The 23,999-nt window shown below is 36.0% G+C and overlaps 1 protein-coding gene across 3 annotated transcripts in view; it reads right to left on the minus strand.

Annotated features, from left to right (window-relative positions):
* The window catches only part of rock1 (Rho-associated, coiled-coil containing protein kinase 1), a 61,423-nt gene extending 39,589 nt beyond the window's left edge, over positions 1-21,834 (minus strand). For 2 of the 3 annotated variants that reach the window (XM_058753533.1, XM_058753525.1), the window contains exon 1: positions 21,022-21,833. In XM_058753533.1, the coding sequence (XP_058609516.1) occupies positions 21,022-21,120 (99 nt within the window). In that variant the 5' untranslated portion in view covers positions 21,121-21,833. Of the gene's footprint in view, positions 1-21,021 lie in introns of all 3 variants that reach the window. The other variant, XM_058753541.1, reaches the window with a different exon arrangement.
* Between the last annotated feature and the right edge of the window lie 2,165 nt (positions 21,835-23,999).

A 23,999-nucleotide genomic window follows, 5' to 3' on the forward strand; every position in this document is an offset into this window, starting at 1 on the left:
AACTAAGTTAAACTTAACTGGCTTGCTGTTTGCGCTGCTTATGTGCTCTGGCAGTTCATTAAAAGATTAAATAGTTTCACTCCACCAAAATTGCATTTAGGAATTAATAAAATCAAATCAATGAGTTGCAACAATCAAACAGCTGTGTAGAATGCTTTCTTTTTGATTATGGATTACTATTAGACTATTATGAGTGCCAGTAATATGCGCAAGCTGAACACTTTCATTGAATAATTTTTAGGCATGCGGCCAATTAGTCTCTTTTGCATGTATGCAATATACTGCAGCCAAACCAAAAGATCCCACAACATTCCTGTACACATAATTCATGTAGTTATAATTAAAGGGCGGGGATTATGTTAATTGTAAATGAGCATGCACAATGAGCATGAACATCCTATTTATGAATGACTGTAATTCATTTACACACACACACACACAACTATCAAATCTGAGGTTTACAATGCATTTGTGAATCCTGAGAAGAGTTTTCAGGAAGGTCTATTTTACATGCAAATTACTCCTAATTTACTTATACATTTACGCACGTTTCATGAATAAGGCCCAGTCCTTTTAGAGCTGCTTTACAGCAGAATTTGAATTAGACTCATAGTTAAAGTTTGCATCACTGATTCTATTATTTTCCTGTTTATCACTGAGAAGTTTTAAAACAATGTGTATTGTATAAAGCGCTATATAAATAAAGGTGACCCATCTTGGATGTATATGTAGAAAACCCAGAAAACACATAGTTCTCATTGAGAACTCCTCTTAGACACCAAACTTGGTGAACATGATGTCAAAACATTGAAGATGCTAAAATGCAAATATCTCCTCATATATTGGCCATGGCGAGAAAATACAGAGATTGGGGACTATACATAAAAAAAAGGTAAAAATATCCAGTATGTAATCAGCTCAATGCAATATTTTCCTAAAAAATTAAAATGGTCAAGCAACCTCTACTTGGTAATCATATATTTTTTAAACCTTGGGGGAAAATCTGTGGAAGCATTTTCCAGCCATCCAAACATTAACACACACACACACACACACTCAACCACATAATATCTGTGCAGTGAAGTGCCAGTGTCCTGAGGGCAGTGCCTCTCGTTTCCCATTGCCACCTCACACCCAAGACAAACCAAAATTACCTCTCAGAAGGGCCTGTCTGTGAGAAACAGAAGTGGGATCTCCATCAATGGACTCTCTGTTCCATCAGTGACAACATGTGAAGCTTACGTTAAAGATTCAGCATTAGTTTTAAGGAAGTGACATCTAGTCACTAAAGAGCAATTTATACTTCTGTGTAGTTACAGTGCGCACCTCTCCAAAAATATAGCTACAATTTGTGTCTACAAAGACCACAAGAGCTGCGATTGGTCGCTTTTTATTCATTTATTTTTCTGTTTGGAAAATAATGCATTTTAGATTAGAAAACTTCATAATTATACTATTGCGTATGTGTGTTGGAAGCATTATTTATCTGAAGTACTGGGTTATTATTGATATTAATTAGATCAATAAGCTTTATTTGGTGATTATGTATTATGTGAGTGATACTTTACCTGAGAAGAACCACTGTTCTAGCTTACTCTTGAAGGATAAAATTATTAGAAATATTTTTCAGCTACTCTGTGATAAAATACTCCTCATTTATAAGTCCCTTGGATAAAAGCCATTTAAATATATCCTTGAACTCTTTTCACCCTCTTTCACATACATTGTTAAAAACGTTTTCATGCTGTAACAAAATTACCTGCCTCAAACCGATATGAAACTTTGCAGGGTGTTCTTAGCAGCAAGAAAAATAAACCTATTCAACCTGTGATTTGATTACATTAATTACGACATTAACCTTTAATTTGTAAGGCAACAATTCCAAGTTCCATTGAAAATGACAAATTAAAAACGACAGATACTAAAAGCTTGTAGGTTATCATATGGAAAAAATGAATGAGATGTTTACTTTTGGAACGGTTGCAGTTTATTGAGTGAATTCTGACTTGGGCCCCGTTTACACTGGTGTTTCTGCTGCGTTTTAGAAACGATCGCCGTTTACATTACACAACCTAAAACACATGCAGCGTTTTCAAGAGTAGTGTAAACGATAGGCGCAACCGTAGCAAAAGTTATGCGTTTTAAAACGAAAATGCACTAGTGTAAACAGGGCCTAACTTTAACATCTTTGGCCACTGTGTTCATGTGCTAAACAGACCAACACAGTCTTGTGTGTCCTGTGTATTAATGCATTTTCTCAAACTGATTATTAAAACTTAAACACAAGGAGCTCTAAAAGATTTTTTAAAATGTTCATCTGTCTGAAAAAACAGCATTAATTGATTTTATTTTAATTAAAGATTTCAATGTATTGCCATAATAAAAAGCATGTTAAAGCTGCAGTCCGTAACTTTTTTGGGTTAAAAATGATCCGAAATCAATATTGAGCAAGTACATAACCAGCCAGTGTTCAAAACTATCGCCTTATTTTAGCCCGATTCACAACGGTTAGCTTATAATAATGTTTTCTAATTTGAGTGGTACGGGTAGGTTTTCGTGGGAAATTTGAGCATGGCACTGCGTCATTACATCACGTCTATAAACATAAAGAAGTTGTCCCGGCTACGAGGCTATATCTCATGTGAGGATCCTGCAGGTGATGCATCTTTTATAGCCTTTCTCACAGCAGCTGGAATAATTAAATGTATCATTCTGATGGCGGATTGTAATTCATAAAGGATTATGTGTTTATGAAACATGTGAATGAAATGAAATTATATTCCAGTTTTAAATGTGCTTCTGATTACAGGTAGCCTGGGATTACACAAGATTTGTATTTTAAAAGACAACCAGTTTGAAGGGAGCATAGTTTGCTTTTTGGGTTAAGAGAATTTCTTAATGTGAAATTCGAATGGCATGACGATTAGATTAAGACTGTACAGAAAATCTGAAAATCTGAAATCTACACGTTAATACACACTATACTCGTCACGCAATGCTGATGTTGTTAACATGAATAATTTGAGAATAAAGTATAATAATAATAATAATTTGCACGGTTAGATGTGATATGAGCTAACCGATCGTAATTAATCACCATTGGTGGCGCGATTTATGGTAATGCTTTTTTCCTCAGTTGGTCAGAACAAACGTGGCAGACTTGTTACTTATTTGTTCAGATGGCAATATATGGTGAACATTCTTATTTGGGTCATATATTCCAAGACGTAGGCTAGAATCTGTGATACCTAAGTACAGTATCCACACCGGTGCGGTGACTGACAGACTGACACACATACTTCTCAAAACATTAGATTCATCCGCGCTGGAGCCGTGCCGAAACACCGGATCACCGGATCACAACCCCGCACACGGAAGATAAACAGAGATGGCGACAAAGAGGCAAAACTTACGGACTGCAGCTTTAATGTTTATTTCTAACAACTAAATTTTCGCTCAAAAATAATTTCCTTATAATATCTGGAGAGATTTGGTGTTGTCTCCAAACAAAAGTAACAGTTGAGTTGAAATGAGTTGAAAATATCAGCAAAAATCCAATATCATGCATTACTAATTATAATTTGACTACTACAAAGTAAAATATTTAAGATATCTATTATGAAAAACTCATTTCAAATTTACATTTATTATACAGTTCAGCTGTATTAGTAATCTGTCTTCATGCACACGTTTATTTTATTGCAAGCATGTATTTGTGAGAACCACACATGATTTTGGCTAAATGAAACTGAAATAAAACTGACTGGATCAGAAGCCATTGCGGTGTCATTCTCCTCCACTCCACAGCTTACCACGTCCTTCCTCGCATTTTTCCAAAGAGAGAATTAATCAGTGCTAAAATAAGGGCTTTCATGGCCTTTAAGGCGGAAGATATGCCAAACACTGTTGTGATGGTCTGCCAGAGGAGATCCTGCATGTCCAAGCAGATGAGGAACACAGGACCATTGAAGGAAGGAACTGAGACCAGTTATTAACGGCTGCACAGAGCAAAGCCCTGCCAACCACCCAGGCACCCATAACACTGTTACACGAATACAACAGCACAGTATTAGAGTAATGCATAGCAGCAAAAATTCTCACATGGTTAGGGCTGGGCAATTATCTTTCGATTTTATTGGCTAATTCGAATTTAATGTTTTGCCACGATTTAATTTTTTCAATAAAAATATTAGCAAACGCTACAATTACACACATTGACAATACGCCAATGATAACAGCTGAGATAATAGAACAATTAACTGCTCACATGTGACATGCTCTATGAAGGAGCGTAACATACAAAACATTTCTAGGCGCTTTTGCATTGACAAAGATGCGACGCGGGCAGAGGGATGGGAACAGCACAAGGTTATGAGACGCGAGTTGAATTTAGTTTAATTAGAGCGGCATGTTTTTAGAATGCTGTTTTATGCATGAAAAGCTGCAAGAGACAAACACAACGGTCAAATGCATTCATCAAGCTCATATTTTTATTTTTATTTTTACAAATAAAATGATACTTAACAAGTGAATTTGTTTTATAATTAAACCACGAGTCTGTAAGTGCTGCATTACAGAATGTTTACTTAGGATGCTAAACGGAATGGAGCCACCATTCACAAGACAATATAAAAACCTAGTTTGAAAGTGGATGATAAAAGATTTTGAAACAATCTTTTCTTAAGAATAGAAAAAAAACTATTTCGCTTCACCTACCTGCCATAAAAATCACGCCTAAACCACTTCAACAGTCTCAAATACACTGCATGCATTAACTGTGCTTCGCTGCACACGTGCTGGTGACAGCATCACAGCTGAGACTGTTTCTCAACATGCATTCTTATGCAATCTTGCATCCTTGTACTCATTCAACATCATCATCCAATGAAGTTCAATTCAAATACTCAAGAACACAAGGACAGAGGACACTTGAAATTACCCGGATGTGTTTTGGATGCATCAAATACAGACTTGATAGAACCTTAGAGTTCATAATGTCATAGTAGTCTGGCAAGACCAATCTCCATGAGAATCCAAGACTGTTCTTTGCTTTCTTCTCAGGTAAGAAACTGCCTTACTCACCTCTCAATTACCTACTACTTGAGCAAGAACCAACAAAACCACAGAAGGGAGTTTCTCTAGTAATTACGTGACATAAAGCATGAGAAAGCCCGGAAGTCCTTATTCAGTTAACACAACCTCAGGGCGAGGAAACAAATTTTCTAGTGAGAGGTATAAAAGAAGTGCCACGCTTTGTCATTTCAAACAATTTCAATATACAATTTTTTTTTATGAATCATTATAACAGAATGACACGACCATGTAGTAAGGCTTGAACAAAGAGTTTTCTAGAAGTGACATGTGACCTATAGGTCAACTAAACCACTAATCCAGATCTGTCATGTGGTATAGGTCTGGTCTAAGGACTACTTGTTGAGCTCCAGAAGATTATCTAGTCGCCCCCTTTCTCTGAAACAGGAGCCGGCTGCATAAACATAGCCATTATGTTGCGACTGTGTCTTAAATTCAGTCATCATTTACTCATCCTCAAGCTGTTCCAAACCTGTGGGAGTTTTTTTCTTCAGTTCAGTACAAAAGATGATATTTTGAAGAATACTGGTACCAAAGAGTTGACAGTAGCCACTGAATTGTTCTCCATGGAAGTCAATGGCTACCATCAACTGTTTGGTTTCCAACATTCTTCACAAAAATCTTCTTTTGTGTTCAACAGCAGAACAACCCCTCAATTTCCCTGAAACCTTTAACACATTCAAACTATGGTGTGCATAAAAATGCAAAATATATTAATAAAATAAAATCTGCTAACCATTTTTCAGAATGCTTATATTAACTGGTTAACCAACAGTAAGAATTCTGACCATTAATACAATCAGTTAAATATATTGAAAAGTAATTTAAGTATTTAAGTAATTTTTTACAAATTGTAAAATGTTTGCTGTGAGGGTGACCTTGAATAGTTGAAGATTCAATGCTTCAATAGGAGGAGCCTGATTCGACTCCCAATCTCAGTCGAATATTCGCAGAGGTGTTATGATCATGCCATTTTGGCTATATGGGGGTGCTGTCTGATTTCACAAATGTCTGATTTCACACAGAACTACCGGTTTTCTCCCAATAAGTTAATATACAGCCTATTATGAAAACGCTGTAAATAAGAATCCGAAAAGAAAGAAGCTTTAAATAAATATTTTAACGTGCGTGAATAAATCCAACCACCCCTATAGATTTAAGTTTCACTTTTCATAATCCGTGACTGACAGAGGAGACTCAAACTGGCAGAGGCAGAGTGAAAGACTGGATTTTTTCGATCAGGTTGGGTACAAGTGATTTCAAAACATTTCAGCTGGTTTCGTGTATATATTATTTCTCTTGTATAAAAATAGAGGTCGACCGATATGGGTTTTTCTCTGGCCGATGCCGATATTTAGAAATCAGGGCAGCCGATGGCCGATATATGATGCCGATTTTTTTGGGCCGATATGTTTGGCTGATTTTCTTTTTCTTTTTCCCCCCTTCATCTCAGAAAAGAGAGTTTGAGTAAATGTTTATTGCAGGGTACAAGATAGTAATAGTAGTAGTAGTCTAATTCATAGTAATAATACATGATTTAAAACTTAAGCAAAACAGTTCTGAAGCATGTTTTTGTTTATGTTTGCTGACAGACACCAGTGTTTCCCACAGACTTGCAAATGCAAATTGATTCTCTGCCAGCAGGAGGCACTGTTGGAGCAGGAGCTATAGTGGTTTCCCCGGTAATGGCTGTAATCAAATAAGCACTGGGCTCACATTACAGGAAAGACGAAATGAAAACAACATCGAGCTTTTCTAAAAACGGTCAGTACATTAATATAAAAACACCCACGTTGCATTTTAATTTTGAAACGTGCAGTGCTCAGTTTATTCACCTAAGTATAAGCCTTTTGAAATATCTATTTGTAAAAGTCAGTTTTGATACTGTAATGAGCTGCCACAAATAAATCAATGTATGGGAAACACTGGACACTGCTATAAGTCAAATGGCCATAATCTAAGTGATAACAAAATAAAAGAGTTCACTCATATTTCACAGCCTGCAGCTCACTAGCGACGACATTGTGGAGGCTACTGTCGGACCCACAGACACATTTAATGAGGAAAGTTTTAGCCAGCCCAGAAGTTTCGTCTGAATTGCGCGTGGTTGTACTTTGACATGCAAATGACTTGTTGCACTTATGAAAATGATAACTTTCTGGCATCAATTCTAGTAGGGTAAAATACGCTTTTTGCCATCATTTGCTGAAGCTGTGTGTGAACGAGGCGCGGCTGCAGTGTGTGAGTTGTCTCGCGCAGTCTCAGTGGGAGAGAGATTCTCCGGCGTTCCGCAACAACGCTTAGCTGCCCGCAGATGCGCCTGTCTATAAATCGGCCTAATTTGCAGCATGCCAATTATTTTTTTTTTTAAATGCCAAAAATTGGTCCGATTAATCGGTCAACCTCTACATAAGATGCATTTGGTTGAGTTGCGCTGCAATAAAGCGCTTCATTGTAGTACTACGGTGATTATCTCTTCAGCGCGCAGCACGAGCAGAACAAACAACAATGCAGAATATTAATAACTATGACGGGGACTGTCACATACATAATAGGGCTGTGCAATTAATTGCATGCGACTGTCACGCGCATCTCATCAGTAAGGCCGGTTCTGTAATTGCCATTAAATCGCCATCACCTTCTCTCGGATGGAGCGGCATTTAATACACAGAGCCATAGTTCACTGACAAGCTAGGCAATATCGCGTTCAAAATCGAATGCGATTGATCTGGATTTATCTGCACGTTGTTGCGTGTAGAATGCGTCCACAAAAGGAGTTCATTCAGAGCTGCACAGACATGTGCATTCGGGGCATTTTGTGCAGATAGCCTATAAGTCGTAATATTAAAGTTATGTTGTATAAATAACGAAGCGTATTCTATATGAGATGAATGAGTTAAATCCCATTGATTAAAAACCTGCTACCAAAAGCTTCATTCTACTGGTCATCTTCAGCGCAGCTCAAAACAGAAATGCGGAACATTAGTAACTAGGCTACATAACGTTATATTGAGAGCACTATTGTAAAAAATGCTGTTAATTCTTAGGGTTTTGCTGACATTTAATGTTAACTATCTTTTCATTGAAACATAAAACATTATTTACCCTGTTTGTATCTGCGAGGCATGCGATACACATTTTCCCTGCGTGTTAATGACTTGACTCTTGGTAATGTATTTTGCCCCCCGCCCCCAGACATATGATTCAACTATCAGTCGATTATCGGCCAGATTTGAAAATTCCGATTCGACAATGAAAATCCTCAGTCGGGGACAGCCCTAGTTTGCTGCATGGTTAAAAATATGCTACACATATTAAAAACAAAAATAAAATAAAATTGAATAGAAAAAAGATAAGTTGCATATAAGTCGCATTTTATTATTACATTCAGAAATAGGCCTAATGTAAAGTCAATAAAGTGAAATGTAAACACAGCTTTGTTTCAAATTTGTCAAATTAAACGTCCATTACTACTCCTCCCATAATTTCCATTACTATATTATATTATTCAAATTTAAACAGTGAGGTAGTATTACACAAAAAATAGGCAGTTTTGTACTGCCTTTAACTGATGCAGATGCTCATCACTTATGTTTAAAGAAAAAGTCATTGAATAAAGCTATAGAGTATTTAAAAATGTTTGCAGATAATACATGACCTTATAATATCACTAGTGAGCACAAGTCCTCCTTAAAAGAACAACATCAACAAAAGCAGGTGTGTGTTTATTCACAGTCACTATTCTGGTCCATGTCAGTTGTGAACTTGTGATAGGGTCACAGTACATTTTTACACACTGTTCATTCCTTGGATATTTTCATAAAATTATATTACCAGTAATAATAATAATTGTATTGCCTTGACTTTCAATTTCATGTGGGATTGCAATGCCAGTACTAAATACAATAACTTAAATTTTTATAAATATATATATATAAATATAAATATATATATATATATATATATATATATATATATATATATTTATATATATATATATACATATATATATATATATATATATATGTGTATGTTTATTTTTCCAAATGACTTAATCTTGGTTTAATTCACCAACCTATTTTTTTCCAAACTGCAAATCTGTACCACAAACCACAAGAACATACATGGGCCGTAAAGCATTGCACTGTAACACATACACTCGGGGGCCCCCTGTGGGTCCAAGACAAGAGGTTTTTTGATCAGCGGGGGATTTTATTAAGAGGTGGGTAGGGCAGCCGCAGGATGCTGGAGGGAGGGGTGAGCAAAGGACTCCATTCACTGATCAGCCACAGCTTCTGAAGGGCAAAAACAACACTCTCGTGTTCAGAGGCCTGGGAGCTCGTCTCCAAAGATCATTACCATTCATCCTCAGCTCGTGTCAGGAAAGGGCCCAGTTATCACACCAGTTAACTTGCTTGGTAGATACTATCCTTGTCAATTCTAAGAACGCAAAGAACATACTTGCATTCTCATGGAGACTTGTCTTGCCTTGGAAAGACAGGAGGACACAGAGTGCATTTTTGTAAGAAATTCAATACATTTTGATCTTATGGATGCTCAGCTGCATGTCTCAGCAGTTGACTGGCCTAATACACACAAATTGGTTTTGACAAATAGTTCCATAAACACTAGAGCCTGATGGGGGCCGATACTGATACCAATAATAGGGAGTTAAAAAAAGGTCGATATCGATATATCGGCCGATATTCGTGGTGTATATTATAGTACAGTACCACTCAAAATTTGGACACTTTCCCATTCGTGTGTCCAAACTTTTGACTGGTACTATATAGAATACAGTATATACATAAACGGAATATATATATATTTTTTGCAATGATCACTCAAATGTAGTGATCAAACACTTATAATGATGTGACAAAGATATGTAATGGAGGCAGGGCATTTAACAATAAACTTTATTATCCAAAATGAGTCTGACATCAGTGCACTAAACAGTAAAGTTGAAGTTTATTCAACTTTATTTCAATTCAATTCCATTCAACTTTATTCCGTTTAAGGTTTATTTCACTTTGGAACATTCATTCACAAATTTGCGCTACTGTCTTCACACTAGGGTTGCAAAAAGTTGGAAACTTTCCAGGATTTTTTGGAATCTTCCTGGGATTTTTGGAAATTTTCCACCCCTTTGCAACCCTACTTCACACACAGATGAAACTTACTAGAGAAGTGTGAAGTGTGACATAATATACCTCTGTAAATAAATACAATTTAAATTCACGTCTCATGCACTTTAATCCCCTTTGAATGTAACGTGTACATTCCCTTTGAACTGGAATCATGGCGGAATATCATGTGAAGCCCACTTACGGTCGAATAAGGCAACGCATGGAGGCTGCTGCCTGAACAAGAGACCTCCTTACTGAAGTGAAAGTGTTGGCTGGTGTCACTATCTCAGCGGATCTCCACCAAATTCAGGGGATCCCTTCAGCTTGAGGGGCCCTCTCGAACGCCACCCTCCGCGTGTCGGTAGCCCCCCCCCCGGGATCGCCAGATCGGTCGGCGCCCGACCACGAATTTAACCGTCCTTAACTCCTGGACCCCAGGGGCTATCAACGCGAGGGTGGTCTCATTCGAAAGGGGGCCTCGAGATGTACACTCGATTCGGCATTCAAGAGGGTTCCTCGAGCTGAAGGGTTCCCCCGAATTTGGTGCTGATCCGCCGTGCCGTTACAGAGATATGGCTGTTCAAAGTTTCGATGGTATTCCATACACTTAAGCTTTAAAGTGTTTCATCCAGGTCGCTAGTAGCAAACAATGGAGTGTGCTCTGCTGGACAAATTACGTAATTACACCATTTTATCTGCTCTTTATGTTCTGAAAAAAAATTCATATCAACTGCAGATCGGCGGCATATTCGCCGATACCGATATATCTGCGACAGGCTCATATCGGCCGATAAAATCGGCAAAAGATATATCGGTCGGGCTCTAATAAACACAATTGGTTATGTTAAATGAATCAAAACAGTTGGGTAAAAATCAGATGCCTATTAATATATTCACAGTTTTCAGGTCATGTGATGTGACTGGCGTGGAGACCACAAGATCAAAACATCCATAAAACTGCGGCACAGGCCTGTCAACTTTGCATCTGTTTCAAGCCAAGAAAATAGACTGCTTCTCAAAAGATAGGTTTACAAACTGACAGCAGCCATTGACTTCCATAGTATGGAGAAAGAAAGAAAAATACTATGGTCAATGGCTGCCGTCAGCTGTTTGGTTATCTGCATTTTTCAAAATATCTTCTTTTGTGTTCAACAGAAGAAAGAAACTCATACATGAGTACTCATACTATTTTCATTTTTTGGTGAACTATCCCTTTATGCCTTTTTTTTTTATTATGGATCTCTATGGAAAAATGCATAACATGCAAGTTAGTGCACTGCGTTCATATTCCAGGCACATTTGTTTGCCTGTATATAGTATGCATCATCAATAAGGTGTGTATTGAATATCTTTACATAACATTAGTACTTAGCACACACTTGGTAAACTTAACTGACAGGCAGCAGAGGAAAGCCTTGATTTGCCCTCCAGATGGATTTTTCTATAAGGGTGTGGCGTCATGTGAAAACTATGAATTGGATTTATGCATTAGATTTTAAATAAATCCATAAGAATCCACATGACGCACAGACACAGGCTTCTGTGTTTACCATATGTCATGCGCTTATATGTATGAGTGTTGAACAGTGTATAGATATAAATAAGCCTAAAATAATTATTAATCACATAGGCCTAAAGGCTTTGAATTGACATGAGGGTGAGTAAATGATGACAAAAATCTCATTTTTGGCCAAACTAACACTTGTGTTGTTATTCAAACAACTTTTGAACAAATAATTCTAAGCAAATTCTGTCATTTTGACAGGAAATAACAACAAATAATATAATTTATATTGCAGCGTCAATTCTATGTGGTACGTAAGACTCTCTTTGCACGTGTGAGAGAAAACCAGATTATTCTCAGGCAAGTGACGGTGAGTCTGGCATCTACACACTAGACTAGAGTTTACAGTGCATCAAATATGCATCCACTGATATCCACAGGAATAATACTCTCACTGCACTGTACACTCAGTGAGTGACTCAAGCACAGGCCTGCCCTCATTAACATTCACAAATGGCTGCTTTTATTAGAAGTCATTCTATAATTTAGGGCACATGTCATGTCCATTCATGCTAATTATATTTTTCCAACAATTTTCTTCAGAAACATCACATTTTATGTATAAAATACAAATACATACTAAGATCTCAAACTCCCTGTTTTTCAGTTTGTTTGAAATTGCCATTATGTCCCTTAATTGAGTTCAAAACAATGAGTAATAAAAATGTTAAAGTCAATTTTATCTATATTAAAATTATCTTGAAAGAAACATAGTTGTAACATAGTCGACAAACTCACTCACCAGCAGGAAAACAGCTTTTTCCTTTGTAATATCAATATGGTGTTTAATTAAGTCAGCTGTTTTATTGAGAAAGCATTTTTGTTTTTACACTTCTTTGCTGATGTGAAATGCACTCTAAATTATGAACGACTCATATAGGTCCAATTCTTCTAAATAGGTTTAAATTCACCAACATCTGAAATCACATTTTCAAAAGTAGGTTGACTGCCACAAAATCAGAATTAGGTCAGTGTGCGGTGAGAAATGTTGTTGAAAATGTAATTTCTGACACATTCCTCCAGGAATGTAAAGTCAGAGGAAAATATAACATAAGCTGGAAACACTGATGCCGGTCGCCCAGAGCAGCCCCATGGCAGAGGCGGCCGGCCAGGGGAAAGAATCAGCCCCAGCGCACCACAAGAAACTGTCATGAGCTTCCCAAACACAAAGTGGCTTTGATCGGCCAGTTGCCCTGAGGTGCATGCAGTTCTAGACTCTCTGAACACTGGAGCTTCATTAGACATGTCACATCTCGAACTATGGCTGCAATAGGAAGTATTAGAGGCGGATACGGGGAGGCGATACACACGGAAAAGACGGGTAAGAACAGGCCAGAGGTGAAAGCCTCAGATGAATAAAACAAAAGTACCTCTACTCTTTCTATTTGCTCTTTGTGAGAGCAAACACGAGGCTTAGGCCTTTACAAATGCTGTGTGTAACTGAAAGGCATTTAATTTTATTTATAACTTGAGCAATTTCATTCACAGCCAATATAAAGGGATCCTTTTATAAAAGCCAAAGATACTGCATTACCATTTATTCGCTGCTAGGAGTTTGTGGTTGGAACACTACACACAATTTACAGTTAAAGGGACAGTTCTCCCAAAAATGTAAATTCTCTCATCATTTACTCGACCTTAAGTTGTTCCAAACCTGAAAGAGTTTCTTTCTTCTGTTGAACACAAAAGAAGGTATTTTGAAGAATGATGGTAACCAAACAGTTGCCAGTAGCCATTGACATCCATAGTATTTTTTCTATCCCTTTAATTTTTTATTGTGTATTTTTACCGATGCACCGAAATTTTGGAAGCAATTTTCAACTCTGAGGGTAAATCCCTGACCGAAACAGTGACCTTTAATTGCGATGGATGGCTCATTTTGACTGTGTCAGTGTCTTTCATTCACACAGCATGGATAAACATGTCAGCTGTGTACACACTAGCACTGGATTCACTATATTGATTCTCATTTTTAATCTAAATTCTTAAATCTCAATATCAGTCTATTGCCGTTTTCAGTTGGTGAGTGAACTATACTAAACGATATTTTTAGTTTACCTGACAACCAATAATTGCAGTAAGCTTTGTGCTTTGTTACTGCCGTTGATATTAAACAGTCTCAGCTTTAAAATTCTGTCAACTTGATCATGAAATACAAACAATAAATGTGTGTTTACCCTCTTTAATGCGGCGTGACAGATTGCTATATCAGCATCAGTTCAAGCAACAAGTGAACCAATCTCTTGGATTAAAACTTAAAACTTGCTAAAATCTCTGTCTTATGTAATTGTTCATTCAGTGTTAAAAGGTCAATAAAACAGCTAAACAAAATTTAAAATTACATTTACATTAGCCACTCAATGTTCATAAACTCAGTTAGAAAAAAAATAACTCTAGAGAGGAGCATTTTGATAAATATATGCAACTATATTACATATTTATTATATTACCTGTTCATTATTTAATGTACTTTTTAATAAATCAGTCATCAAATGTTTTTATTACAGCCATAATTTAAATGTTTATATTTCAAAGGCATACAGAAGTATAAACATTATTATGTTATTAAAAGGGTGACATAAAAACTGCCTTATGTTTGTAGAAACTCAGTTTTAAAAATGCTAGTGATGCACCGAAATGAAAATTCTTTTAGGAAAAAAAAAATTAATTAATTGATTATTTATCTGGAAACCAGGAAGACCAGTAACTATTTGATGAACTTCAATGGGGACAATATTTTCCCTGGGATGTGTGTCCACCAATCAGCAATGCATAGTAATGCTTGTCAGTGGAGGAATAGCTTAAAATGATTATAGAATCATTATAGATGATTATTGTTCACCCTCATAAAGCTGTAACAATGACTGTCAAATAATGCAGAAAATGGTTTGCCTTGCTTGCAGATAACAAAAACCTATTGAGCAAACATACATAGATTATGCAACAACTTTAAATACTACATCACCACATTACACGACTACAACATAATGAGCTACACTGACTGTGGCATAGGCCACATTTTGCCTTGGAGCAATTCATTTTCTTTTCAAGACTTTCCTGTAGAGGAATTCATCGCCCTCCATTTTTAGTGCGCCCATCTGTCAGATAATATTTGTTAACATAAGTATAGAGGACAACTTTCTCAGAATGCTTGCAAAATGATTCCATGTGACTAAACAAATTAAATTGAATAGTTTTAATAGCATCCTGATCACAAGGTTTGCCAGAGGTGCAATATTTGCTCAAGATTAGGTGGTATTACAGCTGTAAGTTATTCCACATTGTCTCTCTCATGCACACACAAACTCATTCAGTGCACATAAAGAGTCATGTGAAGACTGTTCCATTTCATGCCTCAAAAAGATTTTCTTTCTCATTGTTTTGTCTGTGAAAATGGCATGGTATGCATTTGAAATGATTAATCAGTGTCAAATTATTCATCACAGTTAATATGGCTCATTGCACTAAAACAATGACCAGGGAGCAAATTTCTCTCACATTTCTAGTCATATCTCTTGTGTTTCTTCAGATAACAGATGACAAAACATCCATCCACATTTGGAAAACCAAGCATACATCAAGACCTAGGCCTATTTGTTTTATTTCAAGTGATCCCGTTTTATTATCTCTACCTTCTCTCAAACAATAAATGTGGTTTTGATGCCCTTTGTGGTATGGCAATGTGGCATGGCAGACTGCTGTATCCACCTCAGTTCGTGGCACATTAACTGATTGTCTCTTCCTATTTACTACTAGATACAGCACAAAAATAAACATGAATGAACATCAGAAGGTATGCTGAAAGATACAGTAAAACTTGTATGCAATATAACACAAAAATTATGTATCATGTAATTGAGCAATCAGTGCTTCACCTGGAAAAATTTCAATAAAACAAATAAAACTTGTCAAATAATGTCACATTTACCTCACGAAAGCAATTCAATGTTCAAAGCTCTATAGTTAGCTTGAAAACATAACTATGGAGGAGTCAGTTTTATTTGAGTGTTGATTATTAATTAACCTTTTTGTAAAAATAAACAAGTAAATAATTTTGGTGCATTGCTATTAGCAAGAAATGCAAAACTAGACACATCTAAACTGATATGCAAACCATTGTGGTAGCATGGCTTATTTTATTGTTTTAACTAGCTTGATGAGCAGGAACAGCTTAATGTAGCATTTAATTTTAAGTTTTTTTTTTTTCATTCTATTTTTTTACCACTTTTTATATGCAGTGAAGAGCAAGGTTTTGAAATGATCATTTTGTAGTGCAGTACTGTATGATTGCACCTGAAAAAAAAAAACTTTTTATTTTTGTAAATCTGACTCATCTTATACATCAACAATCTGTATGATTCAACTTTCAAGAAAGTCTAGTTTTAGAAAATCAAAGAAAAAAATGCAAAACATTGCAATATCGAATCACAATACTTGTAGAATCACAATTTATAAAAATCAAAGTATACTGATTAGTATCATGATAGCACGAAGCATATTGTTCCAGCCCTGTCTAATAAGTCTTTTTTTTTTTTTTAAAGCCCATGTAAAAGGTAAAAATCTTGGCTCATCACTGAATGAGTGAATCTTTGACTAAAGAACAGTTGCTCATGGATCATAGTGTTGTCACAATACCATAATTTTAGTAGCCTGCAGTGTGTGATGTAGCTGTATATGAACATAAACTATCTGCAAAGTTGTGAAACCGACAGTGCACGATAAATAAAGTTATTGTCTATCAAAAAAAAAAAAAAAAAGAGTCGACTCGCAATCACCTAAACGAGTCGTCAGGAATTCTAATCTTATTCTGTTACGGCTGTACGTCACGAAGTAACACATTTGCATAATGTCCGCCCACGTTTTCGCGAACAACTTGCTATCACATCTTATAATTACCACAAACTTGTTAACACTTGACACTTACCACTGAGAAACGTCCTGCTCCAGTCGTGCTGGGCGTTTCGTTTCCGACATGTGCTGTAACTGCGCCATCTGACCAATCACAGCAGTGAGGGCTCACGGAAAGGAGGGGTTTAGAGAGACTGATTCTTTGAACTGCTTCACACGAGTCGTTTACGAATCATTTAGAAATGAGGTAAAATAAAATAAATTTTTTGAGAAAACTAAAGTGTTTTTTGACCTTGCATGCATGTAAACCTGTTTTAGGAGACAACATTAGCAACCTTAAAAATGGCATAATAGGGGCACTTTAATGCACAGATCTGCTTTATTTCGACATTTCAGATTTTTTTTTTTTGCCCTGTCCATTGGGATGGTTATCACAATGTCAAAACTGAAACTTTGCACTGTGTACTTTGCAGCATGAAAAATAAAACTTTTGTTCGAAAGGTGAGTAGGTTATGTACAGAAACCGAGCAAAAAGTACTCTCTTTATAGTAAATGCTCACTGAGTGAAAACTCCTGTTATAATACAAAAAAAATCTGTCTATACTGCACAATGAATCTTTTAATTAGCCTACATCATGTTAAAAAGAAAGACTCACAAATGCGCAAAGCACACGCTGAACAAACTCTGGTAGATTCTGACTTAAAAGCTTCTGATTGGCCACTGCATTTACATACTCAACAAACATGTTTGTGATTGGCTGGTATCGTTTTTAAAATGCAAGTATCAACTTGGTACCAAAGACCAGGTAATTACAACACTAGATCAGTAGGCTATATTTCACGAATGAATCGGCCAGTGCAAGCTGTTAACAAACTCAAAGATTGGGAAGAATCAGCTTGTTCACAAATTGGACATCGCTCTTGTGTCTCGGAGGGGGTGGCAATTTCTTCAGGTCTAAATAATGAGATTGATGACGATTATGATACCATGATAAGTCTACTGCACATGTAAATGGAAAATATGAAGAATTCAGCTACAAAGAGCACTGTGAGGGAATGCTCTTTGTAGCTGAATTCTTCAAAGTGGAAGAGTTGTTCAATTAAAAAAAGAAAAAAAAACATTTTACATTCTTAATCATGGACCTCATTATTGTTAGTCTACACAAATGACCTCTAACACCACCAGCAACCCATACTAATTCTCTCTAAGTTCACTTTAATATGAAAATGTGCATTTTTGGCCACAGTTAAGTGCCACTGTTTAAAAAAAGGTTGATGCATCTTACAGGTTCAGTTGTTATGCCTTTAAATTACATGCCACATGTATGCATCTTGAAATTAGTTTTTTTAAATGTCGTTGAATTTTAAAGAGTATTTAAAATGCATTTCCCACACTTTACAGACAGTTCCCACACCCCTGGTTTAACTGAGCCTTTGAGACTGATATTTTATTTTGATAACAGTGCAATATAAATGCAAAATTTTCATATCACATATTTTTACATGTTGTTATGCGATTTCGTGATGTGTTTCGTCTTATTTAATATGTTTAAGTAGACTTTTCTTTTCAATCAAACCAACGATATTTGGATTTAAAATCTCTTCCTTTCGTTTTACTTTACAGAATTTTTGTCCACAGATCTGTCCAGGTGGTATCAGTGGTATAAAAGTGCAGGTGTACACAGGTGGGACACTGGAAAATTCACACACTCTCAGAAAAAAAAAAAAAAAGGTACAAAAGCTGTCACTGGGGCAGTACCTGTTCATAAAGGTACACCTTTGAACCTTTATTTACCCATAAATGGTGCATGCCGGTACCTAAATGGTACATACTAGTACCTTTTGAAACAGTACTGCCCCAGTGACAGCTTTTATACCCTTTTTTTCTGAGAGTACAGTATGTCCACATCGTCAATCACTACTACACCACTCCCCTTCACCTAGAAGATATAGTTTCTGACATTAAACACTATAGATATGCAAAGAACAATATATAGCCTTCCCGTAGCTCCAACAGTAGCATGAACTGATAACAGGGTATACAGAATTGAAATTTAAGACTTTAAGACCTTTTTAATACCACTTTGTATGAAAATTAAGACATAAACCTGTAACGGAAATGCACATTATATTACATGCATATAGGTAATATTTAATGTGTTTAATGTAAAAGAAAGCAAAATATAATCGCTGTAATGAATGATATTTATTACTACGATATACAGTGAAAATTGTCTGCTGTTACAATATTCCATACAAATATATCCCCATAAAAGTACAGCATCATCAAGATATCTGGTGGTGTAAACAATTTATTCTGAAGCAATATTTTCACCAGTGTTTGTTCTATCAGCGTTTACATATTTAAATCTGCATATTTTTATTTACCTTTACAAAGGCCTATTTTTTTTTAACCTTTTTAAATGTATGCATCACCTTTCATGTCAAATGATTACAATTTATCAATAAATTCTATAGGGCTGTTACCAGTCAGATTAAATCATTTACACTGCAAAATTACAACTGCAATAAATAATGTTATAAGATTAATGTTTTAAATACATTTATGAATCTACAAATAAGAAATGTTGGGGGGGGGGAATGCATACTTATACTAAACTACCAGTAGGTGGTGGTAGGTCACTCGAGTGAGTCATTGATTCAACTGATTCGTTCAAAATTTGTTTTGAAGTCTCTCACAAAGACAGTAGGCAGTGCGACCTTGATACCAGAAATACACTATCCATTATCAATCGCTGTTTACACTGAATGTAATAAAAATAGAAGAATCATTCTTGCGTTTTGATGCTTCCCTTGTTATTTTTCTGTCACTTAAGTTTTAATCAGGCTATTTGTCGGGTCGGGCAAGTAAAAAAAAAAAACATTTTAAACTAGCTAGAAGGCTGGTCAGCTAGCTGTAGCTCAACATATATTTATGTTAATATATATTTTATTATTATTATTATTATTATTGAGAACACTATATACAAAAAAAAGGTAATTCAACCTGTATTCTGCTACTGCGATTCTGTCTGATGACGCAGTAACTACCGCAGGGGAAGAAAAACATCTTCTGTCTGTCCAATGATTGTAAACAGTCATTAGGTCCATCAGACTTAAGATATCTTAGCGGTAATGTGATCAAAAATATTTAAGACCCAATCTGAATTTAAGACATTTTAAGGCCTTTTATTAGGAAAACATTATTTAAGACTTTTTAAGGACCTGCGGACACCTTGGATAAGTAAAATTTGCAAAATTTGTAAATGTAAATAAAGATGTAAAGATAGTTTTTGTAAATTTTAGTGGAGCGGGAACGCTGTATTGACAAATCAAAAGCCAAAACCAGAACTATCTGTTTTACAGTTACATAGTCAAGTCAAGTCACCTTTATTTATATAGCGCTTTTAACAATACAGATTGTGTCAAAGCAACTTTCCAATATCAAAATAGGAAAATAGTGTCAATAATTTCATTTCATGTTCAGTTCAGTTTAAATAGTATCTGTATTCATACAGAAAACCATACAGGTTTATGGTTGTAGGTATACATATATCTATCTATGTCTATCCATACATAAATACTGTCGAATTTAATGCATTACTGCAAAATCCCAGTGACCTGCACTTATTACAGATGCTGTCAAAGCCTGTGAGACAGAAGACTACATAAAAAGACTTTATAGGAAGTGTCACTGATGCCACTATTAATAACTAAAGTTCTCAGTAAGAATGTCTTTAATGCAAAGTGAGATTTAACACTATAGCTGGTCAAAAAATAAATACAAATTAACACAATCTGTGTGCCTGTGTACGCAACGGTCAACTCAAAGTAGTCCAAATTCTCAAAGAAGCAATGCTCAAATGTATGCAATTGCTGAAATAATTCATAAAATCAATTTCACAGATTGCACATTTCACCTCGGTGCAAACTGCATGTAAACACATGGTACAAATGCAGATCAAAAGTTCGTCCGTTGAAAAATCTGAGCATGGGTGGTGTGGCCTAGTGGTTAAAGACCTATCAAGAACTATCAAGAAACATAAAGCTGTAATGTACTGCAAATTGAAACAAAAAAATGCAAATTTATTACAAAAAAAGGTCACCATTACAAGCAAATTTCTAGAAATCAGTAAGAACCCAGACAAATTATTCAAGTTTTAGCAACACTCACAAAGTGTGACTTGTACTCAAGTGATTACAAGCTGGCATGCATTGCATGGCCAACATCATGAAGCATCATTCACCTACTGTTCTGCAGATACAGACTATACTGCACTATTTTACTTTACTGCACGTCTGCCGTGTTTTATATTAGTTTGTGCTGACCACAGTGTACACAATTTCCAAAACACAATCATATCTGCACGATAAACCAGACACACTTACCAGCAAACAGTCTGTGTTGACCTCTGATCTGGGATCCTTCAGCATGGCATCGATCTTCTCGAACCGAGCTGTCAAACTTTCTCCAGCAGACATGTTCATAACTGATCAGACCAACTTGATTCAGACGCGTGGAGGAGATGCGAGTTACTGGCGAAGATTAGCAAATTAACTCGCTAACTTCCTCTGCCCTCACAAAGCAATAAGCACTGGTTTGATCAAAGCAACGTTTTGTGTCTTACTGCCTTAATATCACTCTCGTTGAATCGTATACAACACCGAGAGATGACAAAAAGCCACATTTTCGAAACAAAACAACAACAGGACGAGGTGTCGGATTAGTCCATGACAACTTGGCAAACACAAAAAGCAGCAGCAGTAGCAACAGATTATACGTTACTGCGCTAAGCTAATTTAGCTTCAGGAGATAGGAAGGGAATGGGCTCTTTTAAAACATACAAACCGATCACATTCACGCGAAAAGAAGCGATAAAACAAATGCTGCAGAGTTAGCATGCGGCCACATGAAATTAAGTGAAGTTTCTCCAGGCCTCTGTCCATAAAAGCTTGCCAGGCCAAACGAGTCTGACAGCTGCAAAGTGAGAAGTGGCGAAAAAAAAAAAACTTCGCCTTACAAATTTCGATGAGTTAAAACAAGATCCTGGTTAAAACGACCCTTTACAAATCCTGCTGTGATAAATCTCTCTTAGTCCGCATGCCGGCTTTTACGTTTCCAACAAGTGTGTAATCCACGATGCTCTGAGTATGCGGATAAATCAAGCTTGAACGATGCTACTTTTCAAAAAAAAAAAAAAAAAAACAATACTGGGTGCCCGATTTTCTCCCACTGCCTGACCAACATGTCCGCCTTCCTGTTGAAACACCCCAGAGTCAACTTCGAAACCACTCCAACTGCGCATGCGCAGACCCATCTCTCTCTCTCTCTCTCTCTCTCTCTCTCTCTCTCTCTCTCTCTCTCTCAATGGCGGCTCGCGATCCAGCGTGTTTCAGTAGTAACGTTATCCGCAGCGCCAGCGGTTTATAGACTGTAAATTAGAGCCAGGCCAGTTTTTAAAATACAATAACGTTACTAGTCAAAGGTTTTTGAACTGTAAGATTTTTAATGTTTTTAAAAAATTATCTTCTGCTCACCGAGCCTGCATTTATTTGATCCAAAATACAGCAAAAGCAATAATATTGTGAAATATTTTTATTATGTGAAATAATTGCTGTGATCAAAGCTGAATTTTCAGCATCATTACTCCAGTCTTCAGTGTCACATGATCCTTCAGAAATCATTGTCGTAGGCTGATTTGCTGTTCAAGAAACATTTATTATTATTATTATCAATAATAACAATAATTTAAAACAATTAGGTACATTTTATCAGGATTCGTTGATGAATAGAAAGATCCGAAGATCAGCATTTAACATTTTGTAACATTATGCACTATACTATTCAAAAGTATAATTTAGCAAGGGGATGATGATAAAGACATTTATAATGTTACAAAAGATATCTATTTGAGATAAATGCTATTCTTCTGAACGTTCTATTCATCAAAGAAACCTGAAAAAAACAAATTATACTCAGCTGTTTTCAATGCAATAATAATAATAAATGTTTTTTGAGCAGCAAATCAGAATATTAGAATGATTTGTGAAGGATCATGTGACTGGAGTAATGCTAAAAATTCAGCTTTGAAATCACAGGAATAAATTACATTTTAAAATATATTCAAATAGGAAACAGTTATTTTAAATAGTAAAAATATTTCAAAATTTTCTTGTTTTTGCTGTACTTTGGATCAAATAAATGCAGGCTTGGTCTTACTGTTCAAAAACTTTTGACTGGTAGCCTATATGTATTCATGTTCATATTGCTTGGACTAATGAGAATATAGAACTGTTTAATAACAAAGTATAATAATACATGAATAAATTATGTTAACCAATATCAACAAATGCCATAAGTTCATGTTGTACTTGAAGTTGAAGACACAGATAATGGGCGTTCAGTGTCAAATGTACTGCATTTAATCATATCAAATTCAAAATTAAACAGTTTTTGTTCTTTAAAAAATAAAGCCTAAAAATATCCCTGCTGAAAATAAATACCTAAAACCAGCCTAAAACAGTTGGCTGGTCTTAGCTGGTTGAAGTTCGAAGTAGCTCTCCCAGCCTGGCCAAGCTGATTTTCCTGACCAGCTAAAGAAAACCTCTCTAAAACCAGCTATGACTAAGCTGGAAGAGCAGCTAAAACCAGCCAACCAGCTTAGCCACTTTCAGCTTCCGCGTCTAAATGCTCATGCCACAAGAAAACAAAAAACGGTGCTAATATACACTCACAATGTAATGTAATATTACTAAAATATTACTACTTTTATGACCGAAATCCCAGTCCAGACAGTGATTCATCTTTTTATAATTAGTCTTTTAATATTAGTGTCTGGGACGCTGTGAGCATGGAGACTGTAGTGTACATTGTAAGTTTTTAAATGTGTAATATGAATAAATAGCGCTCATAAACAGCTGTTATTCTCAAGTGAAATGAGGGGAGGCGTTCCTTATGTCATGATTTAAGCAGATAGGTTCCCTTTAGGTTGTCACAAAACAAACCTCTTTGCAATATTCTGGCAAGGTTAGTTTTTGGTTATAGATATAAAACTATAAAATAACCATTAGAGTTTTAAGAGTTATAGAAACTAAGAGCTCTGATCTGTATTATGTCAATTTTTCAGAACACTCACAGCTGCTGCTCCATATACCATAAACCAGATGTCAGGTACTTTTGGAAAAGGGGAGACATTAAAAATCAAACTTTATTAATTAAATTGAATATCAGAAGGCTGGGTTGCTGAGTTATGAACAAGTTAGAGAACAATCCAAAGGAGTGCGTATGAGTGTAGACTGGTGGTACACACATTAAATGTGTTTCACGATGCCATAGAAGAATCTTTTTTGTCTAAATGGTTCCATAA

The sequence above is a fragment of the Onychostoma macrolepis genome, chromosome 02 (genome assembly GCF_012432095.1).
Source record: "Onychostoma macrolepis isolate SWU-2019 chromosome 02, ASM1243209v1, whole genome shotgun sequence".
NCBI lineage: Eukaryota > Metazoa > Chordata > Actinopteri > Cypriniformes > Cyprinidae > Onychostoma > Onychostoma macrolepis.